The sequence below is a fragment of the Delphinapterus leucas genome, chromosome 14 (assembly GCF_059928025.1).
Source record: "Delphinapterus leucas isolate spDelLeu-1000000601 "Yukka" chromosome 14, BTC_Dleu_Yukka2, whole genome shotgun sequence".
Taxonomy (NCBI): Eukaryota; Metazoa; Chordata; class Mammalia; order Artiodactyla; family Monodontidae; genus Delphinapterus; species Delphinapterus leucas.
In genome coordinates this window covers 23,697,850-23,721,084 of record NC_143142.1, presented here as the reverse complement: position 1 = coordinate 23,721,084, position 23,235 = coordinate 23,697,850, and the positions used below count along the sequence as shown (strand labels likewise).

General features: G+C 44.3%; 1 protein-coding gene across 7 annotated transcripts in view; it reads right to left on the bottom strand.

Moving 5' to 3' along the window:
* RNF185 (ring finger protein 185) overlaps nt 1-23,235 on the bottom strand; it is a 28,793-nt gene that overhangs the window by 3,853 nt on the left and 1,705 nt on the right. For 2 of the 7 annotated variants that reach the window (XM_022550816.3, XM_089894748.1), the window contains exons 2-7: nt 9,459-9,681; nt 6,431-6,449; nt 4,597-4,709; nt 3,119-3,173; nt 2,136-2,267; nt 486-603 (exon numbers count right to left, since the gene is read on the bottom strand). In XM_022550816.3, the coding sequence (XP_022406524.1) occupies nt 486-603; nt 2,136-2,267; nt 3,119-3,173; nt 4,597-4,709; nt 6,431-6,449; nt 9,459-9,634 (613 nt within the window). In that variant the 5' untranslated portion in view covers nt 9,635-9,681. Of the gene's footprint in view, nt 1-485; nt 604-2,135; nt 2,268-3,118; nt 3,174-4,596; nt 4,710-6,430; nt 6,450-9,458; nt 9,682-18,529; nt 21,282-23,235 lie in introns of all 7 variants that reach the window. The other 5 variants (XM_089894751.1, XM_089894747.1, XM_089894749.1 and 2 more) reach the window with 5 other exon arrangements.

Sequence of the window (23,235 nt, the reverse complement as noted above, 5' to 3'; positions counted from 1 at the left end):
CATGGTTCCCAAAGGGCTGGGGCTTAGGACCAGCCCTACGTGTGTCCTGAGGGAAGCTGGCCAGAGATGCCAGAAAATAGGGAGGCCCAGACTCCTTGCAGTCACCTGGCCCCTCCCCACCCCCAATGGTCAAAGTCAGGGGTATACGCCCAGAACTAGGCTTTTACTCAGCTGGGTAGAGTATATACTTTTTCATTTTATGGGCATGGGTTATATCTTGGAAAACATTACTAAGCATTTTCTGAATTGTAAAATGGAGTTAACTGCACATCTATCCCACAGGCTCATTGTGGGGATCCCAGGTTTATAATGGAAAGCACTCTGAACGTGCTTGTGCCTAATACTTGGTTAAGTGTGCAATATCATTACCATGACTACCAGTAATCGGAAAAGAGTTTAGCACATTTTGAAAAGGCTGATTATCCTACATATTGCTGAATTCCTAGGAGTCTTCAAGCAAAATCACCAAGAGAATAGGGTCTTACCTGGAGGAGGCCGCCCATCGTTTATGTTAAATGCTGTGGCAAATATGCCAAAGGGAAATGCCCCAATTCCAAAAGACATCTGGAAGCCACCATCTCCAAATCCAAACCCTTGAAATCCCTGTGTAGAAGAAATGCAATTCAGAACAGGCAGGTTTCTCCTCACCTGTCACACGTCACCTTATGTGTGGCACCCGCATTTCTTCCCCACCCTCTTTTCCTCCCATCTAGATCTCAAGGCAGAGGAACCCTGGTGGCTCCTCCGCCCTCCTGGCCATCCAGGGGTCCCAGCTAAGGAGCTATGAATGCCAGAAAGGACTGGCTCTGACCCAAAGTAAAACTCTCTGCTGATGCAAGTAAGTGTTCTCAGAGCTCCAGGTTCCTTCCCAGAGTCCCACACTAGCCAATAAAACTTTCTACATGCTTTATAACAGCCAAAGTGTCAACAACTCTTATGCCCAATTACAAGGGAACATAGAACAAGCTACACATTATCTATAAGAGCAAAAAAAGTGGAACTCTAATTGGCCAACAATGGAGGTCATGATCAAAATTTCGATACATTACGCTGACTATGCAGCAACACAGAAAAACTCTTATGACCAAGCTTTCAGACAAAATTGTTTGAACACCATGGTCACAAGTATGTGACAATATGTATGTAGGTGGAAAAGATATGGATAAGTATTTTCCCTAAGATTTTTCTTTTAATATTGTTACAGAGAATTTTAAAAATTCAAAACACTTTTTTTCCTGATGACAAAAGTAATATATGCTTGCTATGAGAAATTAACACATTACAGGAATAAATAACACAGAAAATCAGAGGTCTCCTTGTTCACCCTCCACTTCATAACCCCTCCCTCCAATGACCACTGTCAGCAGTTTGGTATCATCCTCAGCCTTTTTTCCCTATAATGTTGGGTTGGCCAAAAAGTTCATTCAGATTTTCCCATAAGATGGTGGAAATGAACTTTTTGGCCAGCCCAATATGTTCTACACTGCATCATCTTTCACATGAAAAGATTCGGAAGGAATCATAATATTGTAAGTAGGTTAACTCCTATTTTCTAAGTGCCAACTCTGTGCTGGGCACTGTGCTAAGCACTAGTACACTCAAATTGCATTTAATTCTTACATTAGGATCACCCACATTTACAGATGACCAAACCAAGGCTCAGAGAGATGAAATAACTTGACCAAGGTCACACAGCTGGTAAGGGGTAGAGTTTAGATCTGGAACTAGATCAGTATGGTCCGAAAACCCATGCTCTTAATTACTGTGAACATCTTAAAAAAATTCCTCTTCTCCTCTGCATCCCTGGGTAGATCTTTAGAACTGATTAAAAAATAATTAAAGAAAAGAAAAATTATTGGGCTAACTGCTCTCCACGAAGAGCCGATAGGCCTTCATTTGTGAGTCTCTTGCAAATCATGCAAGTGGCTGCTCCCTATCCCTACTGAGCATAGCCTGGCACCCAGCTCCAAACTTCTTGATGGGCAGCACTACCTATAAAGCCTAACAGCAGATTTATTAAGAGGGCAGACCTACAGGGAAGAAAAACTGGTTTCCATCTCCTCAGTGCAGAAAAACCTCCAACTAAGAGCTAGCCTGGTTGAGTCTGAGGGCTCCTGAGATCAAGGCTGCCTTACCCAGGAAGGTGCAACTGTTTCATCAGGAACCACCACTTCATTCAGTGCAAATCCGAGGACTGGCCCTCCGGCCTCCCTTCCAGCAACACCTGTACAATCCCACAAGTCCTCACATTTGGTAGGTTTATGTTCCTGGGGCAGAGTAGGCAAAAAACATCACCGGTGGCTGTGGGTGCTTGTAAATGCCAGAGATGTGCACTGGCGTGTACATCTGATGTGCAGTCTTCACAGTCAGGGCCTCTGGCTTCCTGGGGCCTCGGATTCCTGGGTTAGGAGCTAATGCTCCACTGGGAACCAGAGCCTGGGAAGTACACAGTCTTGTCCATTGGACCACTAGGGAAGTCCTCAATAGAGTATTTTTTAATTAAAGTATGCACTTTTTAGACATAATGCTATTTACTGCTAATTTAATAAGACTATAGCGTAAACATAACTTTTATATGCACTCGGAAACCAAAAAAATTGTGTGACTTGCTTTACTGTGATATTCGCTTTATTGTGGTGGTCTGGAACTAAACCTGAAGCATCTCCAAGGTCTGCCTGTGAACTCCATAAGGGCAGGGATCTTTACTATGTTCACTGATATATTACCAGTGCCTAGAATGAGGCCCAGCACACAGAGAGCACTAAATATAGAAAGAATAAAATCTTAAAAGAGAGTTACAAAACAGGAGCCAAATATTGTAAAAATAAAAATATATGTATACACAAACATCTATCTATAAAACACACACAAATAGATCTATAAAATTTGTGTGTGTATAGATAATCATAGAAAAATAGGAAAGAAAATAGACCAACGTGTTTCCATTGGTTATCTCTGGATGGTGTGATTATAAGTTATTTTCTCCCCTCTTTTCCTTTCTGTATTTTGCAAATTTTCCTTTACTTTTATAATCAAGGAGAAAAAATGTAGGGCTGAGAGGGAAACTTCTAAAGCCATGGGCTCATTTCTAGAAGCCTTCTCCTAGAATTTTCCTCACCCCTCTGTTCTCCGGTTCTGGCCTCTGTCCTTGAGGACGGGGAGGAGTCTTCTCTCTGAAACAGAAACGGTGTAAAATAAGTCTATTACGAAATGCTTTGACCTGTTCCCTGAGTGGGGGAGCTCTTCACCAACAGGGTCAGGGCCATGGCCCCCTTTCATGCCCGGCACATGAACTTATGCCAAATTAAACCAAATACTAACTCTGTTCTACATGCAATTGCTTTTCCCTAGTGTGTAGAAAACTAGGGAGAAAATCCGTTTGTTACAAGATGCTCATCAGACTGCACTCAGCTTATTCTTCTCACAGAGAGCCATACCCAGATTGGTTACAACTGTCAGCCAGGCACCTTCCTGGACCTGGGTCACGGATGTCAAAAACCCCAAATCCAAATTCAAACAGAAGATGGCCTGTCAGCAGAGAGGGCTGAGATTCAGGGTCTCTCTGCTCTGCCCCATTACCTTCAGCTTTACCTCCCACTACTCTTGAGCAAGTACTTTACACTATTCTTTCTCTCTAGGACCTCTGGGTCCTAGCCCCTTCCATCACTCATCCCACAAATACTGGACTGAGGGCTTGTTATCCATCAGGCGCTAGGCAGGATGCTACCAAGACTGAAGATAGATCCTACTCTTGAGGTGCTCGTGGTTTAAAGGGGGCTACAACCAATCACACTACAGCGTGGAAGGGACTTCTTTAAAAGAGGTGTCAACTAAATGGAGTGGGGGCATGGGTGAAAGCAACTAATGTGGGGAAGAAAGGCCACTTTAAGGAGGAGGTAACTTTAGGGTTGCTCATAAAAGACGGCAGAAGTTAGAGGAGGAGAAGGGGGTTGAGCAGGACTGGAGAGGGCAGAAGAGGCAAATGGACAACAAATACAAAGGCTCATGAAGGTGAAAGCATAAATAAGTCCCTTTAAGAGAAGTCCAATATGTCTGGGTACAGGGTATGCTGGAGTGGGGTGGAAGAAGGTAAGAGACACTGTCGGGAGTTTGGGAAAAGTGTGCGTGGGTGTGTTATGTGCACACTCGAGCACCACTCCATGAAGGTTCTCAACAGAATGCCTCCATTTCCAGAAATCTCAAACTCCACAAAGCCTCCCAGACCCCCATTTCCTCCCCCCAGACTTTAGACATCACTGCTACAGCACCCACCTCCCACCCTGCAGACTCTCCTGCTGGACACCCTGCTTCCCAGGCTCCTTCACAGCACTCTGCATACTTGCAATGGTGGTGTCTTGTGCGCTGCCTAGCATAGTGCCTGTCCATTGGCAGATGCTCACAGCACATCTGTATCACAGCCCCGCAAATGGCAACCTGGTTCCCCTTCCTTCCTGGCTGACTCCCATCTGGATGCCAAGTGCCTTGAAATGGAGGGTCTGTAAACACTAACTAAAGGGTGGGGTGAGGAGGTGCTGAATAGAAGTGAATTCGTGTCCAAGGGGAGGAGTGTGTGTGAGAGGGGCCCCATGGCCTCACCTGGGGTCCTGCTGCCCAGTGCTGCCCCTGCCATAGAGGGGAATCACCTTGTCGCGGCTGATGCCAGCTTTGCAAACTGGACACACCTGTCTGTTAGGTCTCGTCTCCAACCACTGCAAGCAGGAGAGAAAACCACGTGAATGGCACAAGCCCACCAGGGTGGTCAGTCAGAGCCAGTAGGAGAACTACAGGGACCAGCGCCCTCAAACTGCAAACACCAGCACCAGCAGGGAACACCTCAAGGAACCCAACTCTCTGATTCTTGCTCCTGGCACTCAATAAATATTTACTAGTGGTGAAATCAAAATTGCCTTTAGATGCCGTCATAATTAAACAGGCTTCTTAATGCTTTGTTCTCTCAGGGGCTTGCCAGCAATACAACAGGAAGGAACTGCAGGCCTGCAGCTGTGTCAAGAGGTCTGACAGATCCAGTCACAGGTCAGGCTGCAAGTAGAACAAACTTTAAATCTCCATCTTCCCTGACGGATCAATTGTATGACCCTGGCAGTCAGATTTTTCTTTCTGTGTTTCTCATTTTTACAGTATTTCCTCAACAACTATGTGTCTTAGACATCAGCCATCTGGAAATAAGCTGACCATTTTCTGGTGATTTATTATGTGCTAAAGGATAGATTTTTCTTATTATCTAAATTTGCTTAGTGTTTTTTATGTACTTTCAATGATTTTTGTATTCAACTATTTCTTTCAAAATTAAAAACAACAGTCCTGTTTTGGGTTTTTCAGGCCCTTTCACTGGTTGTATTAAAATCATTTTAACTTTCTTAAAAACAAAATTAAAATGATAAAAACATATTACCTTAGTGTCCTTGTAGACATTAAATAAATATTTTATACACACACACACACACACACACACACACATTCAACATTTATCTTAGAGCATAAATTATATCTTTAGACCCAGTGATACGTAGTTTATCATATAAATGTGAATCTAGGACTTCAGGGCCAAGGAGAAGGCAGCATTTTAATGACTTTTATATCCTATATCTTATTGTCAAAAGCTCGAAAACTTAAGTATTATGTGCTCTTTACAGATTTAGAACAGACATGTTCTAGAGGTTCCACTGGGGTCAAAATGCACCGCCCTGAAATGTAGTGGAAACCCCTCTCACTTTCTCTGCTTCTTTCTCCCATCAAGATTCTGAGGCTTTAGCAGCCTGGAACTTTTCTCCTCCCCTCCACATTTCCAAGCCACCTACAAGTGTGGGGCTCCAATGACAACAACCATGGAGACAGCTGGCAGCGATTATTAACAGCCAATTGTCAGTGCCAGACTCAGCTCTGTCCCACCAAGCAGGCGCCTAGGTCTTGGAGAAAACTTACTAACTAGTTTTCATAATAATAAGAAGCTGGAAAAACAGACTTTTTCCCTCTCATAAAAGCTCTCTGTTGAGACCAAAAAAGTTTCCCCCTTCCTAACATTTTCAAGACCTATAAGGGTAGGGGGGATTGTTGATATGATGGGAGGTGCTTTTTATAGAGGCACAGTCTCAACAATAAAAACCTAACATACGATCACATCCAACCCAATTTACAAATGAGGAAGTGAGACCCAGAGAGGTGTAGCTTGCCAAGGCCACAAAGGCCATCAACAGCAGAGTCAGGAGCATCCCTCCTGGGTACAACACTGACCTCTTGTTTCATCAACTGCCTATCAGTGGGCAGGTATATAAAGAGGGTTGGGGGGAAAGCAAGCAAATGAGTCCACAAGCAGGGAAGATTGCAGCTTCTGACAGTAGTCTCCTGAGACTAGGGGTGTCTTGTGCAACCACAGCTGATGAAAGACAAAGTAAAATGCAATGCATCTTACCTGATGTAAACATGGCCAACTGCCAGAGTCCCCAAGGCAACCAGTCATCAAGGAGAAAGAGAAAGGGGAAAAGGAAGAAAAATTATTTCATTAACAGAAACACCGGGTAAGGTAGGAAGAGAAAAATGGGAAAACAGGATTGAACTGTGGAGCACTGCAACCCCACTGAGGGTCTGTGGGGATCACTGTTATCAGAAATTAGAAAAGACTGAGCTAAAATCACAGGAAAAATGAAGCAATGGAGACAAGACACCAGTCTCCACCTCCAGGATCCCACTACTTGTGAAGACCCCCAGGTCCCAGACCATCCCAGACCCAGCTTCTCTACAACCTGACCTCTGAGGGGTTATGGCCTCTGAAGGAATCCAATAAAAGTTAAGGATCCTCTGTGCAGATAAATTCACAGGGGCATACTCATGCACACATGCACATGCACACATGCACTATTTTAGACTCAACTTCAGTGGGTTCACAGCCTCCTCAGCCTCACAGGGAAGGTGTGGATCTAGATCCAGTTTTACAAAATCTTCAGGCTGTCCTCAGCCCTGAGAGCTCTGCTGGCAGGAAGCAGCTTAAAAGTTCAAGTCTACCGTAAAAACATCTTTAGGTAATAGAAAGATGGGGAAGCTGCTTGGCAGAAAGGGCTACCTCCAGCTTAGTGACTTACACTACAGAGATTGCTGCTCAATTTCGCATTTTACAAATGAGGAAACAAAACTCAGAAACATCAAACGACTTGCCTGCAGCACCAGGACTAAAACAGAAGTCTTCTGACTTCCTTTTACTGTCCCTCTATCACCCAGCACTGGGTGCAAAAAATGACATCTACAGAATTGAAGGAAAAGTTACTCTAACTCCAGATTTAAATTTTTTCTTTCTCTCTACATTCATCCATTCAACTAACAAATATCTACTGCACGCCTACCAAATGCCAGGACAGTGGAAAATGTAGACATGGCTTCTGACGCTCACATAATGTATCTTCTCAACCTGTGTAAAATTTGGACTCAGAGGATAATTCCTTTCCCAATTACTGAACCACAGTTTAGCCTCACAATCCAGACACACAATCTCCTTGGACATAACAGACACCTGACGCCAACATTAACCTTGCAATTCCATTCTAAACTGAGCAGAGGTCACTCCAAATCACGGCAGCTCTCCAGCGGCAACTTCCCTCAAAAGCTATGGGGGGGGGGGGGGCTTCCCTGGTGGCGCAGTGGTTGAGAGTCCGCCTGCCGATGCAGGGGACACGGGTTCGTGCCCCGGTCCGGGAAGATCCCATATGCCACGGAGCAGCTGGGCCCGTGAGCCATGGCCGCTGAGCCTGCGCGTCCGGAGCCTGTGCTCCGCAACGGGAGAGGCCACAACAGTGAGAGGCCCGCGTACTGCAAAAAAAAAAAAAAAAAGCTATGGGGGAGAAGTGGGGGTGCTTTTCCTCTGGGAAAAGTTCCGGATTATAGCAAAGATGACAGTTACTCCCATTCATTAAACAATGACTGTGTGCTGTGCTGAGCTGTGGCTAAATAGCTTTTCATTTGTCAATGTCACGGAATGGTCATCACACTAACCTTTGAGCGAGTGCAATTATCTCTGTTTCACAGATAAGGAAACTGGGGTGCAGAGAGGAAAGTAGATTTGCTTAGGGACAAACCACTCAGATTGGAAGCATCTCTTTCATTTTAGAACCTGTGTTCTTTCCAATGGTACCCTGACTGAATTCTTCATTCTTTCAAATCCTGGTTTTATGATACCTCAATCACAAAACTAGAGTATTTCCAATTTCTAGGAGAGGGCTGATGACAACAGTTTTTGTTTATTTTTATTTTTGGCTGCACCTCGCGGCACGTGGAACTTCGCCGATCAGGGATCAAACCCGTGCCCCCTACAATGGAAGCACAGAGTCTTAACCACTGGACCACCAGGGAAGTCCTGATGACAACAGTTTTTGCATAAAACTTCAAAATTAGGGCAAGAGCCTCCAGGAAAAAAAAACACCTCTGCCCCATTCTACTCATTCACCAATAAATTTATCTTTTTCACTGTTGCCAATTTAAACTCCCTGAGATATTATTTAAATGACCCTTTCTTCACACCGCTTCCCTGCTCAAAAACATTCAATAGCTCCATGTTCTACTCAGTTAAATCTGGGTTTGATAATCTGGCCCAATCCTCCTTTAACAATCTTGTTTCCTAATACTCCCCAGCCCATAATACCCATCCAGAGTGCTGTTAGAGGGATACAGCAGCTTCAGGTCTCAGATGAACCCAGCAGCACATTTGCCTGTCCCTAGAAATTGTCTGCCTTGGGGTGGCACACACTCTTCACCTCACCTAGCTGGCATTCTCATCCCTCTAGTTACCCCAATTTGCCCTTCAAGGTCCAACTCAAAATCAAGAGGGGAAAAAAAAAATCTCAACATTCACCCAGGTTTTCAGAGCCAGAAGGGGCTTCTGTAACCATCAAGGGTGGAATGGACACTGACTCAGCCACTTCATTTTGATATATATAAAATATGGTAACAAATATTAGGATCATAGCTCATGTTAACATTTACTATGTGCTACGTGCTCTTCTAAGTCTCTTACATATCCTGAGTCATTTAATGCTCCCAAACAACCCTAAAAAATGAAGCACTGTGTGTGGAAGCACCCTGCCCAAGGTTATCCAGGGGGGAAGCGGCAGAGTCAGGATTCAGAGCAAGGCAGTCTGGAGCCACAGTCCTTGCTCAGAACCATCGTGCTGTAACTGCCTCTTGGCTCAGCACAGCAAGTGGCATGGAGCAGTGCTCACTAAGAGTATTGTCACTTTAGAAATGGGGATAGGGAGCCCAAGGTGGGGACAGGATCCGCCCAAGTTCACTCAGCTTATCAGCAGCAGAGCTGGGATGAGAACCCAGGTCTCCTGCCTTTGTACCTGAGTGTATCAGGACCCAAAATGGGTGGAAAACCTGCTCCAAAGCTGTCCAGGGCCACAAGCTTTCTAAACATGGCATGTATCCTCTGGGGCAGTGGAAGGGGTACTGACCAGAAGAGGTGGCCACACAGGCTGATGACGGCGTCCTTGGCTGTGTCCAGGCAGATGTTGCACTCGAAGGTGCTGTCCTGCCCTCCGCTCTCACCAGCACCATTGCTGCTGCCGCTGGGCCCCCCTGCACTAGAGTTCTCAGGAGATGCAGAGGCCGAGGGCCCTTTGCTTGCCATCCTTGGCTGTCAGCAAGCTCTGAGTGAAGATTCTCCCCAGGGAAATCCTGAAAGGCAGAGAGCCCATGACTGCCCATTTCTGCAGGCCACTCCCCCCAGTCTCCATGCCAATACCCCCGTATTCTCTCAGGTCTGGAAGTTCAGACTATGACTGAACCCCTGAGTAGACTTCCCAGAGGCTACAGAGGATGACAGTCGTGGGGCACTGCCCAGAGAGAAACGACTCAGAAACTTCCCATGAACACGGCCCAGAATGGACCACACAAATAACGAACCACACAAATAGAGAGCAGCCTCCACGGAACAGCTCTCCACAGGAACTAGGACCCTGTCTCAATGTCTTTCCATTCTCCCAGGATAACCGCCCAGGTGATAAATAAATACATGCTCAATCAGAATGAAAGTTCACAGGTTGGGCTTCCCTGGTGGCGCAGTGGTTGAGTCTGCCTGCCGATGCAGGGTGACGCGGGTTCGTGCCCCGGTCCGGGAAGATCCCACATGCCGCGGAGCAGCTGGGCTCGTGAGCCATGGCCGCTGAGCCTGCGCGTCTGGAGCCTGTGCTCCGCAACGGGAGAGGCCACAACAGTGAGAGGCCCACGTACAGGAAAAAAAAAAAAAAAAATCCTTTGAAAGTTCACAGGCTGTTTTCTAACTTTGGACGGCCTCTATGTTGGCGACCGAGTCTGCTCAGGCCAGAAAGTCATGACCAGTGCACGCCAGAATACAAAGAAAACCCTGTAACCATGAAAGCTTCCCAGGAAGCTAGGAAGGACCAGAAAGGTCATCTGGTCCAACGTCTTCCACACTGCAATCTTTTGCATTTCCCCTTCTGCCAGGTTAGAATACTACATACCTGATTTTGTCTAAATCTATCAACATTTAAGAGGAGGCTTATATCACTGCTGAAAACAGAAAACCAGTAGTACCTACCATAAGTGAAAGATAAATACAAACATAATGAAGGAAGAGCTTTTATCCCTTAGGAAACTGCAGCCCGAGACCTCTCGGCTGACTGATGAATGTGGAGCTGAGGCTGGGACTCGCGACACAGTTTGTAGTTAAACCACCATTGTACTACCACAGACCAAGCTGGTCACCAAATACTGAAACACACCACTGTTCACTACCACCTCCAGGTCAAAGAACCCACCAGGAGTTGAACAAGAATGAGCACGAGAACACCACCAAAAGATACTCAGAAATTCTGGGTGCAGAGTAAGAATCTATCAAGAGCCTGATCTGGCCACCCTCACCACCTCAGAGATTCCAAATGGGAAATGCTAGGTGGCTACCAGTCAGAGAATCGGAGGCTTGGATGCTGCTGGTCACAGTCGAGCCTCCAGCTTGCTAGCTGGTCTTGGAAACCTCCCCTCTCCTCTCTGGCCACAGTTTTCTCATCTGTAAACTGAGGCACTGGACTCCATGGTCTCCAGGTGCCCCCTTCCAGCTCTGCGGCTGCACCAGGTCATCTCACCCGCTCTCTCCAAAGCAGGCAGCCCCACCACAAATCTGGGACTCACCAATGGAGCACCAGAAGACCACCCTGATTTCAGCTTCCAAACTACCAGGAGATAAGGACCAAAAAGCCACAGTCCTTTTAGACCCAGAAGCCTCTCTACACAATAGACTCAGAACTCTAGATTCATGAGCATCCCTCACCACGACAGCAGCTCAGTGACATGAGCAGGGAGAGGAGGCCAGCTCACCACCACTTTTTCACCCAGTTATACATCATTTTACATAGTGTCCCAGAAGAGCAGCTGGCTGCCAGCAGCACTGGGCCTTGTTGGCCTCAGTTCCAAGACCTTCCCCATGATCCAGTGCTTCGTCCTCTCCATATACATCTGGTCTTGTCTTCGTAGGGTGGAGCCTGCTTGTGAGGGCCACATTATGGCCTTTCTTTGTCATTCCAGCTCAAGCACCCGACACGTTTCTTTGAAAAAATAATTTTTTTTAAAAATTAAGGACTATGTATATATATGTGGAAAGACAACCATAAGTCAGGTTCACTGATGGATCTTAATGACAGTCCCCTGATATGATTTGGAAGCATACAGCACCAACAACAAAGCATCCTCACCCTAAAACATAGCTCTAATCAAGTCTCTAAAACAAATTACCCAGTTACAGAAAATATGGGCATAGATCCATGTGTTAAACAACTCCAGGAAGATGCAATCAGCAAATCCAGAATGTGGGACTTTCTACGGGACAAATAATCAAAATTCTCCAAAAAATAAACAGCATGGGTGGGGTGTGGAGTTACAAACTGAGACTTGAGACATACCAACCACTGGCAGTATGTGGATCTCACTGGAACCAGATTCACACAATCCAACTGGAAAAGACATTTGTGAGATGAATGACAAAAACTGATTTAGCCTGGGTATTAGTTTACATTAAAGAATTACTGTTAGATTTATTGGGTATGATAGTGGCATATTTAAAATTTTTTCATCTGTTATATACGTATGCTTAAGTATTTATGAAGGAATGATAAGATGTTTGGTATCTGCTTTAAAATACCCCAGGGGGAAAAGTGAAAGTAGAGAGAAAAGAAACAAGAACAAGGAAGTTGATGGTTGTTGGAGCTGGATGATGAATGGAGGTTCATTCCATCAGTTTATTTTTGTGTGCTTGAAAATTTTCCATTATAAAAGATACTTTTTAAAAAGGCCAGGTTGCAGAAGAGTATGCATATGAATTTATTTAGGTGAGAATAAAGTACACAAATGAGTATATATTTTGCAAAGAAAATGTCTACAAGGCACACACTAAACTATCAACAGTTATTTTTGGGATTGGGAGGGCTGGGGAACTTTGAATTTTATATTCCTATCCTGTTTCAGTGTTTTATGACAAGCAGATATTACTTTTACAATAACATTTTTGAAAAAGTAAACTGTAAAATGTATGTACAATATTACATTTGTTACAACAATGAATATAAATATTAGAAAATGTCTTTAAAAATGTGGAAGAAGGGCTTCCCTGGTGGCGCAGTGGTTGAGAGTCCGCCTGCCAATGCAGGGGACACGGGTTCGTGCCCCGGTCCAGGAAGATCCCACATGCCGTGGAGCAGCTGGGCCCGTGAGCCATGGCCACTGAGCCCGTGCGTCCGGAGCCTGTGCTCCGCAACGGGAGAGGCCACAACAGTGAGAGGCCCGCGTACCACAAAAAAAAAAAAAAGTGGAAGAACATACCAAACTATTAATAGTGATTATCTCTGTACCATCTCTGGGGGCTCAGAGGTCCTCCTTGTTTATAAAGCTGACATTTTTACCTGTATTAATTCTAAAATCAGACAAAAGAATAACAGTACATTTAAAAACTTTTTTTCCCTGATGTTCTAGTTCTCCCCAATCCTGAAAGGTTCTGTATTGAAATCCTGGCTCCACCACTGACTAGCCGTGTAGCTCTGGGAAATCCCTTAATGGCCTGAGTATCTTTTCTCACCTGAAAAATGAGAATGTCATACCTCCTACAGGGCTGCTAAGGTGGCCATGAATGTCATACCTCCTACAGGGCTGCTAAGGTGGCCATATGCGATAACACAGTGACCTGGAGGACCCACCAAGGTAGGAGGGGGCCACTGCTGCAGGGGAGATGCACATACATGCACTTACCCTGGTTCACTGCCCTCTCCACTCACTGGCCCAACAAGGCTCTGCACAGTGCATTTTCCTACACACAGGCCTAAGGGGACAATCAGGGTCATGGTAGGTGTCAGGGTAGGAATGGCCAGGGGACAGTAATAGGTCAACTCAGAGTTTGCAGGGAATAGCAGTCATGCATCAGGCCAGGCACTGGGACAGGCCTGCAGGTCCCAACTCTAGGCAGACCATATCACTCTCATTCTAATTCTTAGCAGACTGACCACGTGGTCCCTACCCGAGCTCTAGAGCTTCATCCTGGTAGGCACGCAAATATTTTCTGAGTGAGTGGGTGCAGGCATGTGTGACTGGTTTTGGTTAACTCCCAGGCCGGCTGCTCATATAACCTCTCTTTTACATATCCTGGGCCCTGTCACTGGAGCCTCCTCTCCTCACCTCCTACCTTCCCTCACACACAGGAACCTCACCACGCCAGGGCAGCAAGGCAGAAATGAGCAGCCTTCCCTGGGGACTGTCCACTGAGCACCTGCAGAACAACAAAATGTGGACACAGCCTCATGGGCCCAGTAGGACTGGGACACTGCCCTAGAGAACAGAGGGCCCCAGTCGGCTCAGAAACTGGACAGAGTAGAAAGGAAGCTGGCCCTGAGCCTATCTGAGCTGCCATCCTGTTAAAAGCTCTCCTGTTCCCCGTAGGGCCTATGGATTTGGACCTGACCACACAGTAGCCTTCTTGTGGCTGGTTCTGTGCCCCTGTCCCTACCCTGACCATTCTTCACTCCTGAGTTGAATTCACTTTCTAGTTTTCAAAGCACATTCACACCTACTACCACTTCTGACCCTCACTCCATTTTACATAGGACATCAGGCCAGGGATGTTAGAGGACTTACCCAAGGCCAGGCCATCATACATGTAATTCTGTGCCCAATTCAGACTTTCCAACACATCAACACTCTTTTCACTCTTACCTGTTACCCCTTTAACATGCAGCTTTACAAAATTAAATACCTGGTCTTTGTTTTCCCTCAAATTCACAGTGCAATGCTCTTAACTTCTGTGTTCTTTGAAGTGACTGCAAAGCAAACTCACCACTCATCCATTTATGCGTGAAACCAAAGGATCTCTAGTACCAACTACAATCAACACCTGGTGCTACCAACTGGGGTGAAGTGGGTAAAAAAGAGCAAGACCACATTGAACCCCTGGAGTCTAGAATAGGAGCTAATTATAAGAATCCTTAACAAGGAGCTCCATCAAACTTGCCTGTTTTTCCTAAACAAGGCACCCTCCCAGAGATCTGGTTCCTAGACACCCTTGGTGTTTTAAATAGGACCTGGAACTGGCTACAGCCTAAGAATCTATATTTTTAAATAAGTGTCCCACCTTCCACTCCAGAAGATTCTCTGATGAAGAGTTTTGGAAAATCAGCTTTTAAGGGGAGACTCTACCAAGCACAAAGCAATACAGCACAGCACAGAGTTTGGGAGGGACAGTAACCATAGGTCTTGTCCTTCAGAATACCCAACCCCCAACTATAGCCCACAGGGACTATGAAGAGGTCAGATAAACTTGGGGGGTGGGGGACAAGTCTGCAGAGATCTCAGACCACCCAGCACCTGGTCCATCTGGGACAAAGCTGATCATTTATAAAACAAGTTCACAGCTTGTTTTGAAAAACATCCCTAAAGCTGAGATGTCCAGGGCTTCCCTGGTGGCGCAGTGGTTGAGAGTCCGCCTGCTGATGCAGGGGACACGGGTTCGTGCCCCGGTATGGGAAGATCCCACATGCCGCGGAGTGGCTGGGCCCGTAAGCCATGGCCACTGAGCCTGCGCGTCCGGAGCCTGTGCTCTGCAACAGGAGAGGCCACAACAGTGAGAGGCCCGCGTACAGCAAAAAAAAAAAAAAAAGTTGAGATGTCCAAGGCAGCACATTTGGTGTTGGAACGAAGGCAGATTGGCAGATTTGTGATAGTTAATGATCCCTTAGGAACACAGAACCTGGCAGCTGAAGTTGCTTGACCCAGCATCCTCACTCCTATTACCTTCCCAGAGCTGGCCTGGCCCACCTCACAGGAACTGAGCAAGGGAGAGAAAATGAGACTTGCATATTCCTCAAGGAATCACCAGGGAACGTGATCTCACGAGGACATCTCTTTGTAGTATTCTTGTGTTCAGTTCTCAGGTTCTAGAGAACCGCAGGTATTCATAATCTGCCTTCTCTGCCCCTTCAGCTCTAAGAATTCCTGGACCGGGGTGTATAGAGGCATCTGGAAATGGTGATTCTAATTATGAAGATTACAAATTTGGATGATAAATAACTGGCATGATGTGAGAGGTGACCCAGCAGAAGTCTTGTTCCTGTGGGCACATGCGTGTTCATACAGAAGCTTTCTGCTGGAACGGTGGCGAGCCCCAGCCTGTCTTCACTGCTCATTAGGCTGCCGCAGGATCACAGTAGGCAGAGATGGGACTTGCATTCTGAGAATGTCTACATCACACTCACAGAAGGTTAGAGTGGGAGGAAATCTGAGTAAGTTGATTGGAACTTGGAACACAGAACCCAGGCTCTAAAATTTTGGAGTCTAAATGGAGTTTTGGTCCCTAGGCTATAGCTCACAGAGGCCTGGCCCTCAAGTATAGGACCAAGGACCTGAACAGCCTTTCAGGTCCAGAAGGACAGAAGAGGCTGAGCAAATGGCCTCTTTTCCTTAGGGCTGCACTGGTCTTTTTCTCTGGTATCCTCTAATCTCTCTATCTGTACAACTAACCCCACACCTACCTTCAAAGATTTATTAATGACCCTATCTGCCAGGCATTCAAGACACAAATATAAAGGGTTTCAGTCTAAAGGGGGATAGAGGTAAGTAAACCAACAAGGCAGTCCAGTGTGCTGCGTGCTGACAGTGGTGTGTACAGAGTGCCTGAGGGCAGGGCTTGCTGGGGAGGACAGAGACACAGCACACAGGACAAGTGGATAACTCAATTTGCCAAGTTCAGTGTGGCTGGAGCCCAGAGAACACGTGGGGGTGGTAGGGCAGCAAGGGCTGCAATTGAGGCAGGAAGAAAGGCCTGGAAATCCTCATGCCTTCAGCCCCTGCCTGTCGGGCTCACATTGCCTGCTGAGCCACCTAACCCAGACCCGCCTAACCGTCCAAATGGTTCCATGATTCCAATGTCTCTTTCTCTCCCCATCCAGTTCCCATCCCCTGCTAAGTAAACTGGTAAATTCACATGACAGATTACAAGGTCACTAAAAATTATGCTTCCATAAGGATTTTGCCTATATGGGAATTTTAATTATATAAAATAATGTTAAATGAAAATAGCAGGATAGAAAATTGTATACCAAATTGAACATACTGTATGATATTAACAGGTTAAAAGATACAGAAAAAAATTGGAAGGGGCCCAAATATTAACTGTAGTGGTCTTTGGATAACGGAATCATGGGCAAATTTTTAAAGCTTTTTTCACACTTAACTGTACTTTCCACTTTTTCCATAGTAAGTACCATGTTATTAAGATTCAGAAAAAATATGGGAAGATGTTAAAGGTCCCAGATCGTCAGATCTCAGTAGGGGACAAAAAGGAAAGCAATCTGATTAAAGAAATTTACACTAAGGTGTGATGAACCTTAGTATAATAATTCTCTCAGAAATTTTCACATTTTTAAATTTTATTGAGTTATATTTTTAATAAGTAACACACTCACATGGCTCAATTCAAAAGATACAAAAGGATATAGACTGAGAAGTCTCTCTCTCCCATCCCTGGAACCTAGTCATCCTGCTCCCTGCCTTGGAGACCAATGGTACTAGGCTATATCTTTAGGACACATTCCAGAAGTAGAACTACTGGGTCAAAGGGTATCTGTATTTGTAATTCTGTATCAAACACCCTCCAAAAAGGATGTGCCAATTTTTAGTCCCATGAAAAATACATAAGAGTGCTTGTTACCCCCATCTTTGCCAATTATATGTATGTTTTCAAAAGAGAACGCATAAGTAGCATGAGAAACATAGGGTAATTTTGGCAGTTTGGAAGATATTTTAAATTCACTAATTCACTCGTTAATTAGTTATTAAAATCCATTATGTTCCATGCACTATGCTAGGCCCTAGAGATAACAATTTCCAAACGTAACACATATCTGAGTGGGAATTCTAGGCTCAGCTGTTCCTACTTCTTCGCATTGTCTTCCATTATTTTTTTCTTGTGTGTGTGTGTTTGTGTGTGTGCGCGCGTGCGCGCGCAGGCACGCAGCACACAGGATCTTACTTCCTCACCAGGGATGGAACCCGAGCTCCTTGCAGTGGAAGTGTGGAATCTCAACAACTGGACCACCAGGGAAGTCCCATTTTCCATTATTTCTAAATCAAAAGTGTTTTTGTTTCTTTTGTTTTAAGCTTCAATGATTTTTCTTAAAGTTTACCAGGTTTCATAAGTAAGGGTGAAGTAGGATTCGGATTACCCCAGCACAAACTTTCGAGGGTCATCCAAGAGGCTGCCTTCTGTCATTCCTTGTATCACTGTCTTAAAATGTTCCTTAACCATTTATGGACTTTTGTCCTTAAAAATTATCATGGCACAGGGACTTCCCTGGTGGCACAGTGGATAAGACTCTGCGCTTCCAATGCAGGGGCCCTGCGTTCGATCCCTGGTCAGGGAACTAGATCCCACGTGCGTGCCGCAACTAAGAGTTTGCATGCCACAACTAAGGAGCCCGTGTGCCGCAAATAAGGAGCTGGGGAGCCACAAATAAGGAATCTTGGAGCCGCAACTAAGGAGCCCGCCTGCCGCAACTAAGACCTGGCGCAACCAAAATAAGCAAACAAATAAATATTAAAAAAAAAATTATCATGGCACAGGGACTTCCCTGGTGGCACAGTGGTTAAGAATCCGCCTGCCAATGGAGGGGACACAGGTTTGATCCCTGGCACGGGAAGATCCCACGTGCCGCGGAGCAACTAAGCCTGTGTGCCACAACTACCGAGTCTGCGCTATAGAGCCCGCAAGCCACAACTACTGAGCCCTCGTGCCACAACTACTGAAGCCTGCATGCCTAGAGCCCATGCTCAGCAACAACAGAAGTCACTGCAATGAGAAGCACGCGACCGCAATGAAGAGTAGCCCCTGCTCGCCGCAACTAGAGAGAGCCACGTGCAGCAATGAAGATCCAATGCAGCCAAAAATAAATAAATTAACTAAATTAAAAAAAAAATTATCATGGCACAGAGGAATATAATGGCTCTGGGTTCAAATCTCAGCTCCACTACTTACTCTGTGACTTCAGTCATTATTTTCTCTCCAAGACTTTTTTTGCTCATCTGTTAAAACGGGGCAATTATCTTCCTCACAAGATAACTGTAGGGATTAAAGAGGTAAAACAGTAAGGGACTAGCACAGTGCCTGGCACATAGTTAAGTGTTCAAGAAATGTTAATTGCTCCTCCACTTGAGGTCTCACAGAGTACAATGAAGGTGTAACTGCTTCTTTATACTCCCCAGGGAGCTATGCAATCAGCAGGTATTTGGTTAACTTGCTGAATGAATGAGTCACAACTTCTCTTTCTGAATGAGCATCGCTCCTTGAAGGCACTGTAGGTGAGACATCAGAACTGTGTATGAGGAAATCCAGAACAGGACACAGTTTGATCTGGGCAAAATCAGATTTTCCCCAAAAGTGTCAAAATCAGGAGGCACTTGTTGTATCTATTATCACTATAAATAACATCAGCTAACACTCTGCTCAGCCCTTTACATGAATCATCTCATTTAATCGTTACAACCTGCCTTTGAGGTAAACACTGCTTACCATCTTCAGCATCCCCTGGGATGTTAGATTAAGGCGCAGAGTAGTTAGGTCACTTGCCCATGGTCACAGAGCCAGTCAGAGGCAAAGTTTTCAACTCCTAAGCCAATGTGCTTAAGTACCTCAGTGATCTGTCTGTGTGTCTATCTCCTCAAGCCCAGACCCAGCTTCCAGGTGCCTTGCTCAGCACAGGGCTAGACACCTCAAGAACACCTCATAAATGTGCATGGGCTGATGGCTCTGATGCCCAGGAGTGCTTAGAAGTGTACAACTCAAGATGAGTCAATGTAGCCAACTAAAGTTGTAGAAAATCAGTGTCCTAAAAGAACAAGACATTCTTCAGTGATGTTTTTCAGAACTGGAAATGTTACATAACTGTTTCAGAGTAATTTTTTCTTAAGTATTGTCCAAAACTCTTAAACAAATGAAAAAAAAAGATCGGGGATATGCAACCAGAAAAAGTTCAGGTTTCCCCAAATTAGTACCGACCTGTATTAGAGATTATGCTACTCACACAGAGGATTAATTATTCACTGAACTGTCTTGCTCACTCTAGTTAGACACCTCCTGGAGTCACATGCACAGTGCCTGACACAGAGTACATGTTCAATAAATGTATGTCAATAAATGATGGGAATTTGCCAATTTCAATTCAAACCAATATAACTGGATAAAATACTGTATTAAAGGAAGCTCTTCAGACTGGACAGATCCTAGTTAAGGGCTGAAAATTTCAAGTATAATACAGTGAGAGGACAAAACTGGAGCCAGAGGACCTAGTCTGATGCTCAGCTCTGCCACTCAACTAAGCCAGGGTCCTCACCTGCAAATGGGGTAATTGTGTCTGTCCTTCCTTTGTCATCAGAGAAATTTTCAAAGTGAGAGTTTTGCTTTTGTTTTCACGCAGTCAGTAAATTCTTATTAAATTCAGAGTCTATAAAATCTTATTAATTCAAATTTTATTTGCGGCTGAGCTGAAGACCTCTGAAATACTCTAAAGGTAGAGTATCAAGAAAATGAATAAGGTCGACAAGGTTTAACCAACTAAGGAGAAAACTTTCTAAGAGTTTTAATAACATCAGCATATACTTGACAAAAACAATGTGATCTCACTTCTCCTTTCAATAGGAGGTCCCAAGGAGAACCATCAGGAGAGCATTTATAAGATAGACCAGTGGAGTTCCCTGGTGGTCTAGCGGTTAGGATTTGGCACTTTCACTGCTGTGACCCGGGTTCAATCCCTGATTGGGGAACTGAGATCCTGCAAGCCTCGCGGCCAAAAAAAAAAGACACTATGAACAGAGTAAGAAGGCAACTCACAGAATGGGAGAAAATATCTGCCAATCATATATCAGAGGGATCAATATCCTGAATACATAGAGAACTCCTAAAACTCAACAACAAAAAAATGAACAATCCAATTCAAAAACGGGCAAAGGACTTGAATAGACATTTCCCCAAAGAACATATACGAATGACCAATAACAACATGAAAAGATGCTCAACATCACTAATTATTAGGGAAATGCAAATCAAAACTATGAGATACCATCTCATACCCATTAGGATGGCTACTATTTAAAAAACAAACAAACAGAAAACAAGTGTTGGTGAGGAGTTGGAAAAATCAGAACCCTTGTGCACTTTTGGTGGGAATGTAAAATGATTCAGCTGCTGCAGAAAATTCTAGGGCAGTTCCTGTATTTTCCAAAATGTCTAATATGAGCACATATTACTTTCACAATTAGAATTACTGGGGTGTGTGTGTCTGACTATGTGTGTTTTCAAGATAGTCTAGTTAGAGCCAAATGCTCTGGGGTCAAGAGAAGCGTGGGTGCACTGGTAGCTTTGCCACCTCAGGCAGCTGCCCAAGGCCATCACCAGTCCTAACATTTCCAACTACCACTGACTCCTCGACTCCCTGCCTGTGACCAGACAAACACAAGAGTAGCTCCCAAATTACAGGATTTCCTAGTGGTCTTATCACATCTGGGATGATGCTGTAGTACCCCTTTCACTTGACATGGCCGCCCTAGCTCTGCATGGTCAGCAGTGGTTGGGGTTGAACCAACCTCTGAGTGGTCAGACGTACAATTCACTCTGCACTTCAACATGTCCAAATCCAACTGCCATCAGGTCACGGAGTTACTGGCACTGCCTCAGATTTTGCAGTTCAGCTCTCAATGAATTACTTCAAGGGGCTTCAGGGGATCTGCAAACTCTGAATATTTACATGTAAAATTATACATGATGACAAGTAACTCAATTACAAAAGGGCAAAGGATTTGAATAGACATTTTCTCCAAAGAAGAAATGACCAACGTGCACGTGAAAAGCTGTTCAACACCATCTAGCCTTAGGGAAATGCAAATAAAACTACAATGAGATGCCACTTCACACCCACTATGGTGGAAAAAAAAAATAATAATAAAGGACAATAACAAATGTTGAAGAGGGTGTGGAGAATGGAATCCTCATTTATTGCTAATGAAAATGTAAAATGGTGGACTTCCCTGGTGGCACAGTGGTTAAGAATCCGTCTGCCAATGCAGGGGACATGGGTTCAATCCCTGGTCCAGGAAGATCCCACATGTCGTGGAGCAACTAAGCCTGTGTGCCACAACTACTGAAGCCCGCGTACCTAGAACCAGTGCTCTGCAACAAAGACCCAACACAGCCAAAAATAAATAAAATTTTTTTTAAAAGAAAATGTAAAATGGTGAGCTGCTGTGGAAAACAGTTCAGCAGGCAAAAAGTTAAAAATAGAGTTGCCATTGACCCAGCAAGTTCACTCCTACGTAAACACATTTAAGAGAACTGAAAATATGTTCAAACAAAAATTTGTACATGAATGTTCAGAGCAGCATGTCATAACAACTAAAAGACAGAAACAACTTAAATGTCAATCAACTGACAAATGGATAAACAAAACACAGTATATCCCTACAGTGGAATATTACTCAGCCATAAAAAGGACTGAAGTACTGACACATGCTATGACATGGATGAACCCCAAAAACATTACACTTAATGAAAGAAGCCAGACATAAAAGGCCACATACATGTGATTCCAGATTAGTGGTTGCCAGGGGATGGGAAGAGGGGAGACTAGGGAGAAACTGCTAACATGTACAGGGCTTCTTCGGAAGATGAAAATGTTCTGGAATTAAGACAGTGGTGATGGCTGCGTAACTTTGTGAACATTCACACTTTAAAATGGTGAATTTTATGATATGTGAATTCTACCTCAAAAAAATAAATTTGAGCGACAGTCTACAAAATAATTGGCCAGTTCTCTTCAAAAGTTTAGTCATGAAAGACAAAAAAGGCTGAGGAACTGTCTCAGATTTAAGAGACTAAGGAGACTTGATACTAAATGCAATGCGGGAAACTGGATTGGATCCTGGAACAGAAAAAGGACATTAGTGGGACAAATGGCAAAACTTAAATAAAGCCTATAGCTTAGTTAGTAGTACTGTATTTACGTTAAATTTATTAGACAATGTTATTATGGTTATGTAAATGTTAACATTAGGGAAAGTTGGGTAAAGAGTATACAGGAAGTTTGTGTATTATTTCTGGAAGTCTAAAATTATTTCAAAATAAAAAGTAAAAAAGAAAGTACATGGAGCAGGTCAGGGGGTTGGCAATTTTTTTTCTGAAAAGCACTGTACATTAAATACCTTAGACTTTGCAGACCATATGGTCTTTGGGGCAACTCGGTTGCCAAAAACAGTACGTAAATTAAAGGGTGTGGCTGTGTTCCAATAAAACCTTATTTACTTGGTTCGATTTTCCTAAAATGCTGATTTAGGTACTTTTTTAAGAGGAAAATTTCAGATTGAGAAGTTTTAAAGACACCACTAAATTACAATCATTTTACTCAACACCTGGATAATATCTGAATAAGCATTTCACAACTTTTTTTACATCCTAGGAAACACAAACAAAAAAGGGAGGAAGATAAACACAGGCAGGAAGTCTTGGCTCAAACCCAACCTTTTTTTGGCATTCCAGCAGGATTGGGTCAATATGGGACCTCTGTTCTATAGGGCAAGGTAAGCATTCTAACAGGTTTCTAAAAAGTGATCTGCTTGGAGTTTTGTAAATCACAAAATAAGGAACTCTGATGTTTAATTAGAAAACTAAAGATATGTTAGAAGCATTATCTGCAG